Source organism: Schistocerca gregaria, chromosome 8 (genome assembly GCF_023897955.1).
Source record: "Schistocerca gregaria isolate iqSchGreg1 chromosome 8, iqSchGreg1.2, whole genome shotgun sequence".
NCBI lineage: Eukaryota > Metazoa > Arthropoda > Insecta > Orthoptera > Acrididae > Schistocerca > Schistocerca gregaria.
In genome coordinates this window covers 214,282,676-214,301,672 of record NC_064927.1, presented here as the reverse complement: position 1 = coordinate 214,301,672, position 18,997 = coordinate 214,282,676, and the positions used below count along the sequence as shown (strand labels likewise).

General features: G+C 35.8%; 1 protein-coding gene across 1 annotated transcript in view; it reads left to right on the top strand.

Annotated features, from left to right (window-relative positions):
• LOC126284301 (cadherin-23) overlaps window positions 1-18,997 on the top strand; it is a 391,034-nt gene that overhangs the window by 262,829 nt on the left and 109,208 nt on the right. Inside the window, exon 7 of the mRNA XM_049983132.1 lies at window positions 8,776-8,943. Coding sequence (XP_049839089.1) covers window positions 8,776-8,943 — 168 coding nt within the window. The remainder of the gene's footprint in view (window positions 1-8,775; window positions 8,944-18,997) is intronic.

Below are 18,997 nucleotides of genomic sequence, written 5' to 3'. Positions count from 1 at the left end.
TCTGAGATGAAGAGGTTGGCACAGGATAGGAATTCGTGGTGGGCTGCATCAAACCAGTCAGAAGACTGATGACCCAAAATCATGGAATGTTTTGTGACAGCCCTTTCAGATTAACTGGAACAAGTCTTTTCTGCATGTGAACCATCATCTTATTTACCATGATGCAAATGATGTCTCCTTTCTTGAATGAAGTATTGAAAAAAATCGTTTTTGTTTATGTCTTGTTTCACAATTTCGGGTAACATCCTTTGACCACTCTTGTGTTCTAGAGCAGCAATTACACCACTACTCTCTTTAACTTTTCTTACTTCATTTACCTTGTGCTCTATGACACCAACAGTAGATGTTACTCTGACAATAGTGCATAAAGGTGGAGCAAGTGATAGAACTTGAATCTATTCACTGTGATAAATGTTACATTTCTGTGCGAGAAGCTCCAATCCATCAGAAAAATGATTGCACTGTACAAATGGGTAGTCCATAAACACAGGGCATTAATATGTTCTTTGTTTTTTTGCAGATCAAATCGTTTGAAGGTTACTTAGAACACAGGTACAGTACAGAGAGTACAGTTCCAGGAACACAGTCGTATCATGCATTTCAGGTCACTGCTAGTAACACTCGTATAATGAGGAGACTTCCAACAGATGCAGATAGGAGCACTCTTGCTATGGAAGCTCATGAAAATGCTTTGTGGAAGCAACTGCAAGTCAGGCAGTAAGTGGCTTTCAAATACGATGGAAACTTCCCATGCATCACATGAATTTAAAGACGTTGAGATTTACTGCATGTCCCTTCCTGAATCACAATTCCTTTCATGGCTCAAGAGGAATGATGCTGTTTGGGTCTTTGTCTCCAATATTATATGTACGGTGTATGTCCCATCTTTACAAAGCCTCTGTTAGCTGTTGTACAAACTTGACAATAAGTGCTATGATAAAATAAAAATTCCCACTTTTAAATGAACTCATTTTGTTTTTTGATCAAGATGTCAAGGAAAGCAAAGTCGTATGCAAGATGGAAGAGTTTCAAAAACACAGTTTCTTTATAATTGAATTTGATTATGAACCTATTCTTTGCAGAATATTTATATTTACTTATACTGGCAGCACCTGATATGTGATGGTATGCTTTGGTAATCTGTATCAGTACCTCTGATAGAAAAATTAGAACTACAGATTGTGAGATGTGATATGATAGAACTATTTGCCAGTACAAATGTTGTATTTGTACTTTTAAAATGAGCGGAAAAGTGTTAAAACAACATTTTAAGGAGCCCAAATTTCAAAAACACCACTCCCCATATTCTCACAGTACTGGAACCTTCTTTTTTACAAATCAAGTACTGTATGCCTGTATATACTTAAAAAGTTACTAATGTCTCATTATTGCTTATACCATTCTTTTATTTCACTGAAGTTATCTTCTTAGTTTACAGAAACAGAATAATGATTATCACCTCATTTGTGCACCCAGGCTGTCTCTTGTAATTTTTTACACTGAAAAGACATTTAACAGTGAAATAAAACACATAGAACATTAAGAATAATGACTGATAGCTGTTTTCATGTCTCACCTGTTTACAGTTCTGACCTACAGCTCAACCACAAATATATTAGGAATAACTTTTCAAGGAATTAAAATGGTTTTTACTTAAACATTCCCTGTAGTGTTGAATATGAATGGCATGTTTAAGTGGTATTTTCATTTTATTCTTTGCCGATGAATAAAGTTAGTTCTGATATTGTTCTTTGCACCGATGAATACTATGAGATATGTAAACATTTCAGCAAAAAATCAAGTTGAGATTCAATTGTCTATGTACCTAACCAGGATTTTGGTGAACTTCAATTGACATTTTTTGTGATGGGTGAAGGTGACAAATACTAATTGCAATGCAAAATACATTTTGTTATTATTTATGCTTAATACTAGGATTAAAGAGCTGCAGTAAACAAACAGAGGTCTCTCCCTTTCCCTGTGTAATGTTAGGCTGTTTCAATAAATCTCAAATTTAAAGCAGAGTATGGAAGAAGTGTTCTTTTTTCATAAAAAATGTGAATGATTTATCCTATTTTTTATGCATTATATCAACTTAGTGACCTACATGGCAGATGCATATACAGTTGGGGTGTGTACGTCTCTGAAAATATGGAAATTGGTGGCTGACTAATGACCGAATACACACTCTTCAATCTTCAAACCTGAATTTAGCAAAAATCGTTAGAGTTAGGACAGCACTATTTGGCAGTCATTGCTGAACACTATGGAATGCCATTTATCAACACGTCATGCTTCCTGGTTGCAGCACTAATACAAAAGTAGAAGTTTGTGTTGTGGTGTTAATAGCAATGGATTCATGGAGCAGTAATTCCCCAATCTGAGTGCTGCTATTTGTCAACCGGTAATGTGAGATGACACAGAATGTTATAGGGAATCCATTATTTGTTGTTGGATGATATGTGCAGATGTGAAGGGGTTACAATGTGATTTGTACACACTATAGTGATTGTCCTTTGTCATGGTCACATGTGGCCAACTGGAACCTTGGTTTGAGTATGCCTTCTGTCACATTCACTTCCAACACTGTCAAATCTTGATGCCCCACAAATGTAAATTTGCACAATTTGGATATCTGATAAAATTGATACCCACAATGAGACCCATTTCAAATCTTGGTCATGTGCTGATAACACTATCTTGTACGAGAACGTGGAACATCTGATGTTGTACGTATGTTCCTTATATAACTTACCAGGCCTTGTAACAACACTAAACATGAACAACACTAATGTACTCTGGTGGCTGTTCTACTTGCCCCAAAGAATTGCAGTTCTGACCATTTACATATCCACTGTAGGTATGTATGTGTACAAACTTACATTGACAGCTGACCATGTCTTCTGGATGCTTTACTCTTTTTGTCAGGTAGTGTAATATAAAGTGAAAGAATGGAAAATAAGCTAATATCCCAAACTACATCGTAGCTCATTTCAAACCAACTTATGAGATCAGATTTCATAGTATGATAGCCCATACAAGATGGACTTCAATTTGGGTAGTTTATTTACTGACACTCAAGAAAGAACAAAGCTTTGCTGATGTCAGATTTAAAACCATGTTAACTGTTATTAAGATCTGGATAACAGATTTTTCTGGCACACAGATCAGTTCTAATACTGTAGTTGTAAACTGCTGCAGTAGTTAATCCCAAACTCACCTGTTCATATCTGTATAAGATCATTCAAATATGAAGAGTCACAATGCACAGGTCTTCAGTTTTACATTGTAACTGATTATTGCTTTCCAACGGAAGGCTGCCATCTCACCTATCCGTCTTTTACTATTATAGATGCAATTTTGGGGATAGATACTAATATTTACATACATAAAAAAACCAGACATTACACTGAGGTGACAAAAGTCATGGGGTAATGAACTGCACATATACAGATGTCAGTAGTATTGCATACACAAGGAGTAAAAGGGCAGTTCATTGGCGGAGCTGTCATTTGTGCTCAGGTGATTCATGCAAAAAGGCTTCTGATGTGATTAAGGCTGCAAGACAGGAATTACCAGAATTAGAATGTGGAATGGCAGTTGGAGCTAGATGCAGGGAACATTCCATTTGAGAAATTGTTAGTGAATTCAATGTTGTGAGATCCATAGTGTTGAGTGTGCCAAGAATATAAAATTTCAGGCATTACCTCTCACCACAGACAATGTAATGGCCAACAGCTTCACTTAACAACCAAAGGCAGCGGCGTTTGCATATAGTTGTCAGTGTTTAACAGAAAAGCAACACTGCATGAAATAACCACAGAGATCAGTGTGGGATGAGCAATGAATGTACCCATTAGGTCACCATAGTGAAATGAGGCATTAATTGGCTATGGTAGCAGATTACTATGTGAGTGTCTTTGCTAGCAGGACATTACCTGCAACACCACTCCTGGGGTATTGACCATATCGATTGGACCCTAGACAGATCATTGACTATTTGGCTATTTGGAGACCATGTGCAGCCATTCATAGAGTTCATGTTCCCAAACAATGATGTCAAGTCACTGGGCCACCACTGTTCACAAGTGTTTTGAAGAACATTCTGGACAATTTTAGCGAATGATTTGACTAACCAGACTGTTCAACACAAATCATCCTGAACATTTATGAGACATAATCGAGAGGTCAGTTTGTGCACAACATTCTGCACTAGCAACATTTTCGCAGTTGTGAATGGCTATAGAGGCATCATGGCTTAATATTTTTGCAGGCGACTTCCAGTGACTTATTGAATCTATGTTTTGTTGAGTTGCTGCACCATTCCGGGAAAAGGAGATCCAATATGTTATTAAGAGGTATCCCATGACTTTTGTCACCTCAGTTTATGCTCGTAGCTATTAATAAAATGGTAAATGGGATACAGAATAATAATGTATGACACATATTTCGAAAAATGATTTAGCATTTAATTGCAAATGCAATGCATAATTGATAATGAAAGTTGGAACTGTTTCCTTTAAGGGAATTTTACAGAAGTTGTAGTAAACAAGCAATACATGAAATATTTTCTAATAGGTGACACTTACCATGTGCTCCATTTAACTTTCACCTTCAACATAGATTAAAATTTTGTATCATCTTTGAAATTGAGAAACAGAATAAGCCTACATTGCCAATGTTCAAAAAATGGGGAACACAAAACTATCTGGTTTATCTTGGGAGATCCTCAGTTTGACAAAGCTCAAAATTACTAAGTTGTTGTTTGTGCTTATGAAAATATATTTGAATAAGCAATACAATTCATGTTGTGAAAGAGAGTTATGAGTGTTGTGAAAGAGAGTTATGTGCATGCTGATGAATAAGGCTTAAAAGAGATCCCTGTGATAATCAGGATTCCTTCAGTGAAGCTTGTGTTTGAAAACTGGAATTTGGTTATGATATCTCCATTACTTCATGTCTTCCATAGCTTCTGTTTATTTACAGAACTTATTGTTGTGATCCTACCAAACCAGCATACAAGAAAAACAGTCATGTCAGAATGCACATGGGGAGCAGAACTGAGCTGTTGATGCCATACTGCACTGTCAAGTTGTTGACAGTACTGGCCATAATGCACTGTCAAGTTGTTGACAGTACTGTTCATATCAACTTACCTCTGACAAAGCCTCTTTGCTCCCAGCACTTTTTAAACAAGACTGCCATGCAATAGTATTGTCACTTTGTTTGCTGTAGACAGCTTTTCAGTCCTTAGTTGTCATCATTGGACAGCATATGATGATTTCTGAGATTTGTTATATTTTTCCTCAATATTGTGACCTCCCACCCCAGAATCTATAAGAATAGTTTTACAGTTAATTAATGGTCAACAGTGTAATGAAAAGGTTTTGCATAAGTACTCCTATGGCTTCTATTTCCCAAAGTTATACAATTATGTTATCACTTTCAGTTGTATTTACATAATATACTCATTTACATGGAATAACTATTCATGATAATAGAATAAGTGGAATAGTAGTTCAATTAGAAAACTGTGAATAATATGGGTGAAATTGAATGCAGTCAAAAGCTACTACATTTGTGGATAGAGAAAGAGTGAGGGAGGGTACATTCCACTTTGTTGTATCTTGTTGAGGTGATTCCCTACAACAAAGAACTGAACCTTGAAAGGTTAGAACTTCTTTTGTGTGTATGCTACAGTGTGATTCATTCAAGTTCACTGATGAATTTGTCTGTATCTCTCTATTACCTTTTCAAGCACCACCACGAGGCATCTGTATACCACACAGAGGAGAAAGGCACATCAGAGATAGGCCTGACCGCGACCTGTCAGTTGTTGCCAGAAAGAAAGTATCACACCATGTAGTTGTTTGCACTGAAATAAATGTAGGATATGTATTAATGGAACATTAAAAGTAACTTAAGATTTTAATATGTTAGAAGCAAAGGTAACATCTCACTGAATAGTATAGACATTGAGTCTTCAACAAGCATGAAAGTAGACTGAAAACTTGCTAGCTTTTGGGGAAAGCTATTCATTAGAACTTTAAATGAAACATCTCCTTTAGTAAAACAAGTAAACAAAGCTGTCAGTGATAAAGCTGAGAATGTCTCTCCCGAAATCATTGAACTGGGTGAGGACATGAAAGACTGTTAAATACTCTTTATAGTTACTAAATTACAACACTATTTAACAAAATAAAAACTGCTCCGAAAAAAAATACAGAGGTTCCTTGACTAACCCTAAAGCTCACAAATATGATTATCAGACAAGGAACTCAACCTGTGTTAGTAAAACAGCATTGAAAACAATGTGTAAAGAATGTGGGAAACAGCAATCTCAAGAACACACCAGCATAACATTAAAAGAAAATGATGCTATAACAAATAATCCAAAAGAAGTGTGCAAGAAATTCATACAGATGTTTATTATAATTGGCACAAATGAAACAGGACTGGGCACTCAATTTACATGTTACAAAAGATACTCAATCTTCTTTCATCCAAGGCATTACTTAGAGGGACCTCGTAGCAATCATTACAAACTTCAAGTTAAAATGTCTTGTGGCTGAGATGACATTTCACTTAAGTTGCTAAAAGAATGCAGAGAAGAGTCAATGAAGCCTCTGACACAGTTAATAAATGTGTCCTGCTGCCATGGAGAATTCCTTGATCTCTTGAAAATCACTGAAATCATACCAGTGAATAAGAAGGGAATAAATAATGACTTGAAAAACTATAGGTCAGTATCGTTAACTTTAGAGCTTGGGAAATTATTAGAGGAAGTAATATTAAATCAATTTGGGGCATAGTTCATCAAACATAATCCATTTAACAATCTGCAACATTATTTTAGAAAAGGAAGATCTACTGTTAACAGCAGTAGCAACTTTTGTACATGAAATATTAAACAAGCCAGTTGTAGGAGATGAGATAATAGATGCCTTTCTGGATATGAGTAAAGCTTTTGATATTGTGAATCATACAGTTCTGTTACATAAATTAGAAGCATAAGGGATGAGAGGGGTAGCCTTACAACTACTGACCTGCTATTTGAAAGACAGGAAACAGTGTGTCAAACTAACTTATAAAATGAATGAACTGCTGGTAACAACCAAATCAACCCACAAGATACTTCAATGTTGTGTACCCCAAGGAAATATTTAGGGGCTTTTTCTGTTTCTTGTATATGTTAATGACTTAATTGAAATCCAAAACTGCAAGATTGTAAGCTTTGCTGATGACAAATCTTTAGCCAGCTTTGGCCATCATATGAAAACTACTACAAACAGTAGTGAAATTAATTATAACTTTCTGTCAAGTTATCTAACTTCAAATAAGCTACTCGTAAATAAAGAGAAGACAGTGAAAATGCAGTTTATGCATAGCTATAGTCAAAACATAAATAGAACTCTATTTACACCCCTACTGGCTCTTATCTATACAAACAAACACAAATTTTTGGGTATAATTGTTGATGAGCAGCTGTCATGGAAAGGAATATGACCCATGTTTGTAAGAAAAACAGTACAAATGTGTATCTATTGAAAACGGCCTCACCCTTTCTGGACCATGATAACTCAAGACAAATATACTTCTGAGTGATACATCCACATCCTAAATATGGTATTGAGATATGGTGAGAGGCACCAGCTTCTATACAGACAGGCTCTTCAAACTACAAAAAAGGCAGTAAGAGTGGTAGCTAAGGTAAACAGGAGAGAGCCATTCAGAGAAATCTCCAGAAAAAATAAAATACTAACAATCTGCTCTATGTACATCCTGCACGCAATAAGGTTTGTGACACAAAATTCACAATATAATGTAACCAACAGTAATATACATAGGTACAATACACGGGGAAGGGAAAGTTTTCACAGAATTGTAGATAAAACAAAGACTGTGGACGATAGCCCACATACAGTAGGAACCATCTTTTATAACAGTCTTCCATCTAACTTCAAGAAACCTAATTTAAACACTCCAAATAATAAACTTAACCCATTTATTAACAGAGAAAAGCTGTTATTCTTTAGAAGATTTCAAGTTGTAATATCCGTTTGTAAAACAGAGCAATAGCATAAGTTCGTTTTTGCAACACAAGAATGATAATTTCTTATCTTCACACACTATATCAATGTATGCATTTGTATTTCAAGTTGCAAAGTCTTTGTAAGACAGTGTAAGTTGCATAATAATGATAGTTTCTGACCTTCACTATTTATATCAATGTGTGCAAACCTTTCTATATATGAACTAAAATCTATGACAGTGTGTGAAAACTGATCGTTATATGGGCAGCAAACAAACAAATAAACAAAAAGTAAACATTAATGGTTGAATGGTCAATATTTGCTACATATTTCTATGCTTGTTGGCAGCTCAGATTCTCTACTATTCTACTTTGCTCCTAAATTTTTACATTCTGTCATGACTTTCCATTACCATATTTAAAATGACTCAAAATATACTTACAGAAGCTCCACACCTTCAAGTTCTTTATCTACAGTCGATGCAATATTGTGTCATACACCCACATTCAGGCGTTTCCAGTATGACCCAATATTAATAATAAAAGATATGCTGTGTCTCCTATCTGAATCAGACTGTAATTTATGAAATTTTTCCCATTATATTTGTTGCCGAATATGCATATTTTCATTGCCTGTTTGTTACATTTACAGAAAATTGTGTTAAAACATATAGTTTTTACATGTGTTTGTTTCTCCTCTGCAAAATAATTGTTTGTTTCTTTCTGCTATAAAATTATTTCAGGCAACTGAACTTATAAATGGTGAACTGCCAGGTGATACAGCTACATCCCAGGTCACAGTAATAGTTACTGATGTTGATGATCAGTTGCCTAAATTTAATGAGCCATCATTTAGGCTCATGGTCTCAGAAGATGTTGGTGCTGATACACCTTTGCCAGGGCTTGCAATGGTGAGTAATGTATCTGAAGTATATTTAGTTCTAAATGAAGTAAGGAAGTCAAATCAACTTATGGAATATGCTGTCACTAAGATAAGGATGAATACAATTTACAAATATATGCCATGATGCACAATATGTGTATGCTGTATTGCAAAATATAATTCCATTTTAGAAAATACACTGGTGTATTTTTCCTGTACGTAATATCAAGTCATATACCATTGACTTTTCTGCAGACAGATCCATAAAAGAGTAAACTGTAGGAAAGTGTAAAATATAGGAAAGCATAGGGAACACAACAAGCAAAAATTAATATACTATCTTAGTGAAATTCTCTTTATATTGCTCAAAATGTGAAATTAAAACAATTTAAATTTTGCCTTTTAAAAAAATCTGATATAGTTAATTGTTTTTGTTTCTTTCTAACACAGCTAGCCCTACTTGTCTGTCCAGAGCATACAAAACATCAAATGAATTATCATCACCTAATGCGCTACCAATGTACTGCCTCAAAATGTTAATAGCTTTCATAGCTTCTCTAATGCTTGGCACCCTGATTAGATTAGATTAGATTAGTTTTCGTTCCACAGATCTGTGTTGAGGAGATCCTCGTGGATGTGGAACATGTCACCATTTTTTTTAATTTTTTTAAGCTGAAATAACAGTACTAATAGTATAAATATATACAACACATCATTTGTTTCTATTAAAAAATTCGTCAATGGAGTAGAAGGAGTTGGCCACTAGTAAGTCTTTCAGGCTCCTTTTAAACTGATCTCTATTTGTAACTAAATTTTTTATGTTTGCTGGCAAATTATTGAAGATGAGTGTTCCTGAGTAGTGGACCCCTTTTTGAACTAAAGTAAGTGCTTTTAAGTCCTCGTGCAGACCATTTTTGTTCCTGGTATTGTATGTATGAACTGAGCTGTTTGTTGGCAAAAGAGATATATTATTTAGGACAAATTTCATTAAGGAGTAAATATACTGAGAGGCAGTAGTTAGTATACCCAGTTCTTTGAAGAGGTTTCTACAAGACGTCCGTGAGTTTACTCCACAAATAATACGTATTACACGCTTTTGGACTCTGAAAACTTTTGTTTGACTTGAAGAGTTACCCCAAAATATTATACCATATGACATTATGGAATGAAAGTAGGCAAAGTATGCAACCTTTTTCACTTTTATGTCGTCTATGTCTGCTAACACTCGAATTGCAAATGCAGATTTGTTAAGGCGTTTCTGCAGTTCTGTGGTGCGCTCCTCCCAACTGAATTTATTATCAAGTTGTAATCCCAGGAATTTAAGACTGTCAACCTCTTCTATCTGCTCTTCTTCGTACTTTATGCATATGCTGGGTGGAAAGCTCTTACAGGTTCTGAATTGCATATAGTGAGTCTTTTCGAAGTTTAATGTCAGTGAGTTGGCTTTAAACCATTTATTGATATCCATGAAAATATCATTAGCAGATCTTTCTAGAACTACACTCAACATACTATTTATTGCAATACTTGTGTCATCTGCAAACAAAATGAACTCTGCTTCTGGCAGTGTAACTGATTTGAGATCATTAATGTACCCAAGAAAAAGCAATGGCCCTAAGATGGATCCTTGTGGGACACCACATGTAATTTCTTCCCATTCTGATGATGACTGATGACTTAATTCACTAGTCCCTTGCACTGACACCCTTTGTTTCCTGTTAGCGAGGTATGACTTGAACGATTTTGCAGCACTGCCCGTGACACCATAGAATTCTAATTTATTTAAAAGGATGTTGTGGTTTACACAATCGAATGCCTTTGACAAATCACAGAAAATACCTGCTGCTTGTAACTTGTTATTTAATGAATTAAGTACATTTTCACTGTAGGTGTAAATAGCCTTTTGAATATCAGAACCCTTCAGAAATCCAAACTGTGTTCTTGATAATATGTTATTTGTGGTCAGACGGTTGAGAAGCTGCCTGTAGATCACTTTTTCTAAAATTTTTGAGAATGCTGGCAAAAGTGAAATCGGTCTGTAGTTTGATGGCATCTCTTTATCCCCTTTCTTGAATAGAGGCTTAACATCTGCATATTTCAGCCAGTCAGGAAATGTCCCAGTTATAATTGACTGGTTACACAAGTAACTTAGAATTGTTCTAAACTCACAAGAACATGCCTTAACTTTGTTGATATTTCATCATAACCACTGGTCCCTGGTCATCCTCTTCTTCACCAGTCACCTCTGTCTTCCCTTCTTCAAAATGTTTGAGAATGATGCTACCTACTTTGGCACCTCTGAAGTGATGACTGAAGCATCAACACTGACATATTCTTGAGACCTAGGTGATATGCCTGCCACAGAAAAATCTATAGGCTCAGACAAATCTTCTTCCAGTGTTTCCAATGTGTTTTCTGTGAAATTAAATCTTAATTTCATGAAACACTTAAAAATAGTTAAAGAGGTCACATCCATCCATGCTTTGGTTAGATGATGCATAGCTTTCATAATTGATATTATTATAGAGTTTCGGTCCTTGCCATTGTTGTGCATTAATATAGCTTGCTGGACAAGCATTTTTCTACATTTCCATTTTTCTATATTTCCAGTTAAACGAATGGTTGAAGCTCACTCATACAGTTATGAGGCACCAGTACTAACTTAATATTTCTGAGCTGCAGCTTTTTATTGTGTGCTGAACATCTGCCAAGTAGCAGCATTATTTTCCAGTTTTTTGTCCTCATTTGAGCATTCAGTATATGCATGGTGAATTTGAAAATGAAGCTCATCCATGCAGTGCTGTTGGAAACATAATTAATGGGCAGAGTTCTCACATTTCTGAAATTTACCAATGACCAAATGAGGTAATTTTTGAGATCCGTCAGCACTGACCAAAAGTAAAACAGTTATCTTCTGCTTACTCAGTTTCTCACCTTTAAAACACAAAGTCTTGCTTGCTAATACATTATAAAAAAGACCAGTTTTGTTAACATTAAGGATATATTTTGGATCATAATCTTTGCAGATATTTTGCAGTTCTTTTTTCTGTTGGTCCACAGCTCCACTATCAACACTTGACACATTCACCACACTATTGGTTGTAAACAATGTTATGATAAATTTTAAACTGATTGGTCCAACTATTCAACCCTTTGAAGTTAGTGATGTCCATTTTTGTGGAAAACTGCAGCACCGTCTCTATTAGTATATTGCCATGAAATGGAATTTGCTCTTGTGCTAACAAATCAGTCTGAAGCAAGTTTATGCAAATGATCATATTCTGATGGTGGAACATATTTATGCTTTTTTGCCATGGAACGAGACTGTCTTGTACTGGCTTTGATATTGGGCACCAGTTTCTCACAGTTGTGCTCAGGATGGAAGTGAAAAGTCATAGATCCTATGCTAAATGAACTTATGATCTAACATGCAAATGTAAACATTTTTCTTTCACAGGAAAACATGTCCTATTTTTTCTAATCATTTCACTTGTAGCCACTGATTCAAGTGAATGCAGAATGTGGCTTTTACACTAGTGTTCATTTGGTTATTATTACTGGCTTGATATTATTATTATTATTATTATTATTATTCTTTTTGGGACACCATTATAATTACAGTTTCCATGTTGCATTCAAAGAAGCAGACACTGCATGGAAAACATTGAATATAGATTTTACCAATTACTGTTACTGAAGTTTAATCTAATTGTGGATTTTGTTTCAGCATTCTTAATTAAATATGTGTAATCATTTTTATTTTTTAGTGACAAGAAGACTTGTTGACTAGTTATTTTTATGACATGCTGGCACAATCTCGAACATCCCCTGTTGACTGTATTTTGTTTTCAGCTGTGGCAATTTAAACAATCTAATGCTAATGCCTCTATTAGCAACCTACATCCTCCTCATTGTGTTGCATTACAACAGCTTTAATTTAATTTCACGGTCATTTATACAAATAAATACTGCCTGTGAAGATGGCCTTCTCCACAAGGGGCTTTTATGAATCATTGTTATTTCTGTGTGAAATACACTAATATGTATTAGACACTCTGTCTTTGGTTGATACAAGTTGAGGTCAGAGGTAAACATCCCTCCTCAAGATGCTCTGTAAAATTACAACAATTTCCATCATTGTTTTCACCCAGGACATCCCTAAACTGAGTGACGTCCTTGTTGGAAACAAATTGTAGATTTAATTTCTGTTGTCCTCTGTTTATGAAGACTGTCAACTGTATTTTTCATTCCTGTTGTCCTCTGTTTATGAAGACTGTTAACTTTAGTGTTTTAATCAATATTGTGTAACAAGTTTTATTTATCATAATTTTATAAGGATTGTCAATAATAGAACATGAGCATTTTTTAATATCGCTTCGTGAAAGATTTTGGTTGCATGTTTTATTTACACAATTGGACATGATCAGAACAAAAACGAAATGTGTCTGTGTGTGGTAGCACTCAGCTACAGCCTTTGGGATAATCACAAGGGCAATTACTGAGTCCTGATGTATATGTGTGCACAGCATGCTTGGTTCAAGGACATCCTGGGTCAGAAAGACAGCACAAATTGTCATGCTACAGAGTGTTTTGAGGAGGGATGTTTACATCTGACATCAGCTCGCACCAACCAAAGACTATGTGCCTAGTATAGATTAGTGTACTTCACACAGAAGTAACAATGATTTGTGGAAGTCCATTATAAAGATGACCAATGTGAAAAGTCCTATTTATTTGTGTAAATTACTGTAAAATTAAATTAAAGCTATTGTAATAAAATTTAATGAGCAGGAGGAAGTTTGTTATTATTTTCAGATCATGACGATCACTAAGGCAGTGGCTCAGCATACTTTCCCACCCTCCAAATACAAGCAGCAATAGTCTAACATGCCAATAATGTAAATCTTGCTTACCATGCTAAAGCTATGCTACATGTACTTTGTGTATAGACTGCATATTCTGATTTCTTCCAAAGTTAGCTTGGGCAAGGATACAACACACTTTTTGCAGAAATCTGTATGAAAATTAATGTTAAAGTTGCAATAATTTCAAAGAAAATTTAAAATGTGGGAAACGCTGTAACAAAAAATGTTAATGACAGGAAAGCACTGTATTGAGAGACTAGAATAGCTGTTGGAACTGAAGAAATGAACATAAAAAGTGGGAAAACATAAAATGCAAGAATGTAAAACTTGGGTTTTACTATAGTTCTAATAAACTGACTTAATAAATTTCTGTAGTGTGACAAATACAGTATCATCTTGTTTGGAGTTTTGTATGTTTTCTTTTGGTCAATTTTTGACACTATCTGTATACAAATTATTTAAAATGTGGTTCTCCTGGCTATATGACTTCCATAATTTCCAAAAAGAATTTTTGTTTAGAGAACAATACGCACTGAAATATTAACTCTAGGTGAGCTACATATATAATATTATCTTTTTGAAATCAAACTTTCTTGCTATTTGCTTACTTGTATGTTTTAACAAATATTTTTTAATTAATTATAACTTTGAAGTTGAATTTACAGCACACTCATTTATTTTATAAAAAGCAATTTTGGTTTGTCCAACAACAGGACAACTACCTCCATACAAATTCAATATACAGGGTGTCCCATTTATCTTGACCACCCTAAATAACTGTTCGTCCAGATGCAAATTACAAAATGTTTCAAGCAAATGTTCTTTAGCAGTCAGGGGGACATCAATCAGCATGATGAGATAAAAGAAAATATTCAGGTAGTGAAGGGAGACAAAAATTTAATAGTCTATGGTGACTGGAATTGAAGAGTAGGAAAAGGGAGAGGAGGAAACATAGTAGGTGAATATGGATTGGGGCTAAGAAATGAAAGAGGAAGCCGCCCGGTAGAATTTTGCGCAGAGCATTATTTAATCATAGCTAACACTTTGTTTAAGAATCACGAAAGAAGGTTGTATACATGGATGAACCCTGGAGATACTAAAAGGTATCAGATAAATTATATAATGGTAAGACAGATATTTAGAAACAAGATTTTAAATTGTAAGACATTTCCAGGGGCAGATGTGGACTCTGACCACAATCTATTGGTTATGAACTGTAGATTAAAACTGAAAAAACTGCAAAAAGGTGGGAATTTAAGGAGATGGGACCTGGATAAACTGACTAGACCAGAGGTTATACAGAGTTTCAGGGAGAGCATAACGGAACAATTGACAGGAATGGGGGAAAGAAATACTGTAGAAGAAGAATGGGTAGCTTTGAGGGATGAAATAGTGAAGGCAGCAGAGGATCAAGTAGGTAAAAAGACGAGGGCTAGTAGGAACCCTTGGCTAACAGAAGAAATATTGAATTTAATTGATGAAAGGAGAAATATAAAAATGCAGTAAATGAAGCAGGCAAAAAGGAATGCAGACGTCTCAAAAATGAGATCGACAGGAAGTGCAAAATGGCTAAGCTGGGATGGCTAGAGGACAAATGTAAGGATGTAGAGGCTTATCTCCTAGTGGTAAGATAGGTACTTCCTACAGGAAAATTAAAGAGACCTTTGGAGAAAGGAGAACCACTTGCATGAATATCAAGAGCTTTGATGGAAAGCCAGTTCTATGCAAAGAAGGGAAAGCAGAAAGGTGGAAGGAGTATTATAGAGGGTCTGTACGAGGGTGATGTACTTGAGGACAGTATTATGGAAATGGAAGAGGGTGTAGATGAAGATGAAATGGGAGATACGATACTGCGTGAAGAGTTTGACAGAGCACTGAAAGACCTGAGTCGAAACAAGGCCAGCCGGAGTAGACAACATTACATTAGAACAACTGACAGCCTTGGAAGAGCTAGTCCTGATAAAACTCTACCATCTGGTGAGCAAGATGTATGAGACTGAAATACCCTCAGACTTCAAGAAGAATATAATAATCCCAATCCCAAAGAAAGCAGGTGTTGACAGATGTGAAAATTACCGAACTATCAGTTTAATAAGTCACAGCTGCAAAATACTAACGCTAATTCCTTACAGATGAATGGAAAAATTGATAGAAGCCGACCTCGGGGAAGATCAGTTTGGATTCCGTAGAAATGTTGAAACAGGTGAGGCAATACTGACCATACGACTTACCTTAGAAGAAAGATAAAGGAAAGGTAAACCTACATTTCTAGCATTTGTAGACTTAGAGAAAGCTTTTGACAATGTTGATTGGAATACTCTCTTCTGAAGGTAGCAGGGGTAAAATACAGAGAGCAAAAGGCTATTTACAATTTGTACAAAAAGCAGATGGCAGTTATAAGAGTCGAGGGGTATGAAAGGGAAGCAGGGGTTGGGAAGGGAGTGTGACAGGGTTGTAGCCTCTCCCCGGTATATTCAGTTTGTATATTGAGCAAGCAATAAAGGAAACAAAAGGAAAGTTCGGAGTAGGTATTAAAATCCATGGAGAAGAAATAAAAACTTTGAGGTTCGCCGATGGTATTGTAATTCTGTCAGAGACAGCAAAGGACTTGGAAGAGCAGTTGAACGGAATGGACAGTGTCTTGAAAGGAGGGTATAAGATGAACATCAACAAAAGCAAAACGAGGATAATGGAATGTAGTTGAATGACGTCGGGTGATGCTGAGGGAATTAGATTAGGAAATGAGACACTTAAACTAGTAAAGGAGTTTTGCTATTTGGGGAGCAAAATAACTGGTGATGGTCGAAGTAGAGAGGATATAAAATGTAGACTGGCAATGGCAAGGAAAGCATTTCTGAAGAAGAAAAATTTGTTAACGTCGAGTATAGATTTAAATGTCAGGAAGTCGTTTCTGAAAGTATTTGTATTGAATGTAGCCATGTATGGAAGTGAAATGTGGACAATAAATAGCTTAGACAAGAAGAGAATAGAAGCTTTCGAAATGTGGTGCTACAGAAGTATGCTGAAGATTAGATGGGTAGATCACTTAACTAATGAGGAGGTATTGAATAGAATTGGGGAGAAGAGGAGCTTGTGGCACAACTTGATTAGAAGAAGGGATCGGTTGGTAGGACATATTCTGAGACATCGAGGGACCACCAATTTAGTATTGGAGGGCAGTGTGGAGGGTAAAAATCGTAGAGGGAGACCAAGAGGTGAATACACTAAGCAGATTCAGAAGGATGTAGGTTGCAGCAGGTACTGGGAAATGAAGAAACTGGCATAAGCATGGAGAACTGCATCAAACCAGTCTCAGGACTGAAGGCCACAACAACAACAACAACAACAACAACAACTGTATTTACCTGTCCTTTGCTTGAGAAGGAACATTCATCAGTAAATTGGGTTGGCGAGGATTTGCTACTGTGCCTGTATACGATTCTGGAAATCATTCCCATGGAATTATTGATGTAGGTGTACATGGTAAGGATGGAACCAGTGGTGTGTAAGAATATGATGTACACTGGTTTTAGGAATGCCAGTTTCATGTTCAAGCTGTCATGTTCTCTCATGTAGATTCATAGCTATGCAAACGAGAACAGTTATTTCAGCAGCTTTGTCTGTGCAAGTGCTATGACGATTGTCTTGTCGTGGGTTGAAACTTTTTTCTTGAAGCGTTGCAACAAGACAAGAAAACATTCATCAGGAAGGTAGGTTCTTGTCAAGATATCGTTTTGTGTACATTTCCGCTGCCTGAGTAGTATTTCGCATACCTTCAACAAAACAGCAATAAAAGAAACATTATGTTGGTGCAGTTTGTAGGAAGGACAGACTTTATCATATGCCTACTCTACACACCAGTATTTAAAAGGACTAAACTACTGTACTAAATGTACTCGTACATAAGAAAGCAGTATTCCAATTACTGCTCTGCTAATTTACATTCCCCAGAGACGAGTAGCGTTTCTACCTTCTCTTCATTGGTGTACATTCTACTAACACAACTCTTCAACCGGTGATGGTTGATGGAATGATGGCTGTACATTCTACTCATGTTTACATTTGTCCTCTGTCAGCCTCAGCATCTGGATATGTTCCGTTACCCCAAGTACCGACACTAAGCGCTGGGAGCGTCAATGTCAATGTCGTGTTATGTAATTAATAACGTTGTGTTTCAGTGAATGGTACACTGTGATACATATTTGAATAGGTCTTTAGGAGAGGAAATAAGTTGCCCAATAAATAATACAGGGTGTCATTTAAAAAGCTACAACGAAGGCAATCATGCTGATTGATGTCCCACTGATGGCTAAAGAACATTTGCTTGAAACATTTTGTGATTTGCATCTGAACAAACAGTTATTTAGGGTGGTCAAGATAAATGGGACACCCTGTACGTGAAAAATTAATCACAATTGAGTGGTATTTTATTAATTACATCAGAAATTTTCAACTTATTCAGAAAACAAAATTTTAACGGTGATTCCCCTATCATTCATAATTTGTGTAATTTCATTCAGAACAATTTTGAATCAAAATGTATTTCTTTCACAGTATGCAATTTTAATTTTTATATATCGATTTTAAGGCTGAAGTCCTCCATAAAACTTAATGAAATCTATTAGCATACCATAAAGTTACTTTCTCTTAGTTTCATAATAAATTTTATCTAAATATATAATTTTGTGAATGGAATAATATGTAAACTTCTATAACTAATTTCCTTGGTAGGGTCAACAAGGACAATAACCCGATGCACTTCAGTGTGTGGAAATATAAGAAACAAATTGTTCAAATTAAAGAAATTGTTCCACACAAGTTTGTCCATAAAGTAATGAAACTGGTCACCAAGCATTGCTCCAATTGACAGCAGCATGCTCCCCAGTGGAGGGATTTGTGATGAGGGGTCTCAACTAAGCAACACACTAGGAGGCAGTCATGTCCAAGTTTTTATACAGTGAGGATCATGCATGATGCATGAGTTTTTGTCATTGCAGTAAACATGAAAAATGGGGCATTTACTGGGGCAGTGCTGCATGATTAAATTTTTCTTTAGCCTGGGAGAAACTATACCAAGATGCTTTCATTGGTTAAATTGGCTTACAAAAGCAGTGCCTTGTCAAGGGCATAAGTTTTCCAGTGGTTTAGAGAGTTCAAGAATGGACGGAAGACTTTGAAGACTTGGAGCAATATAGACACCCTCCAATAAGTGCTTCG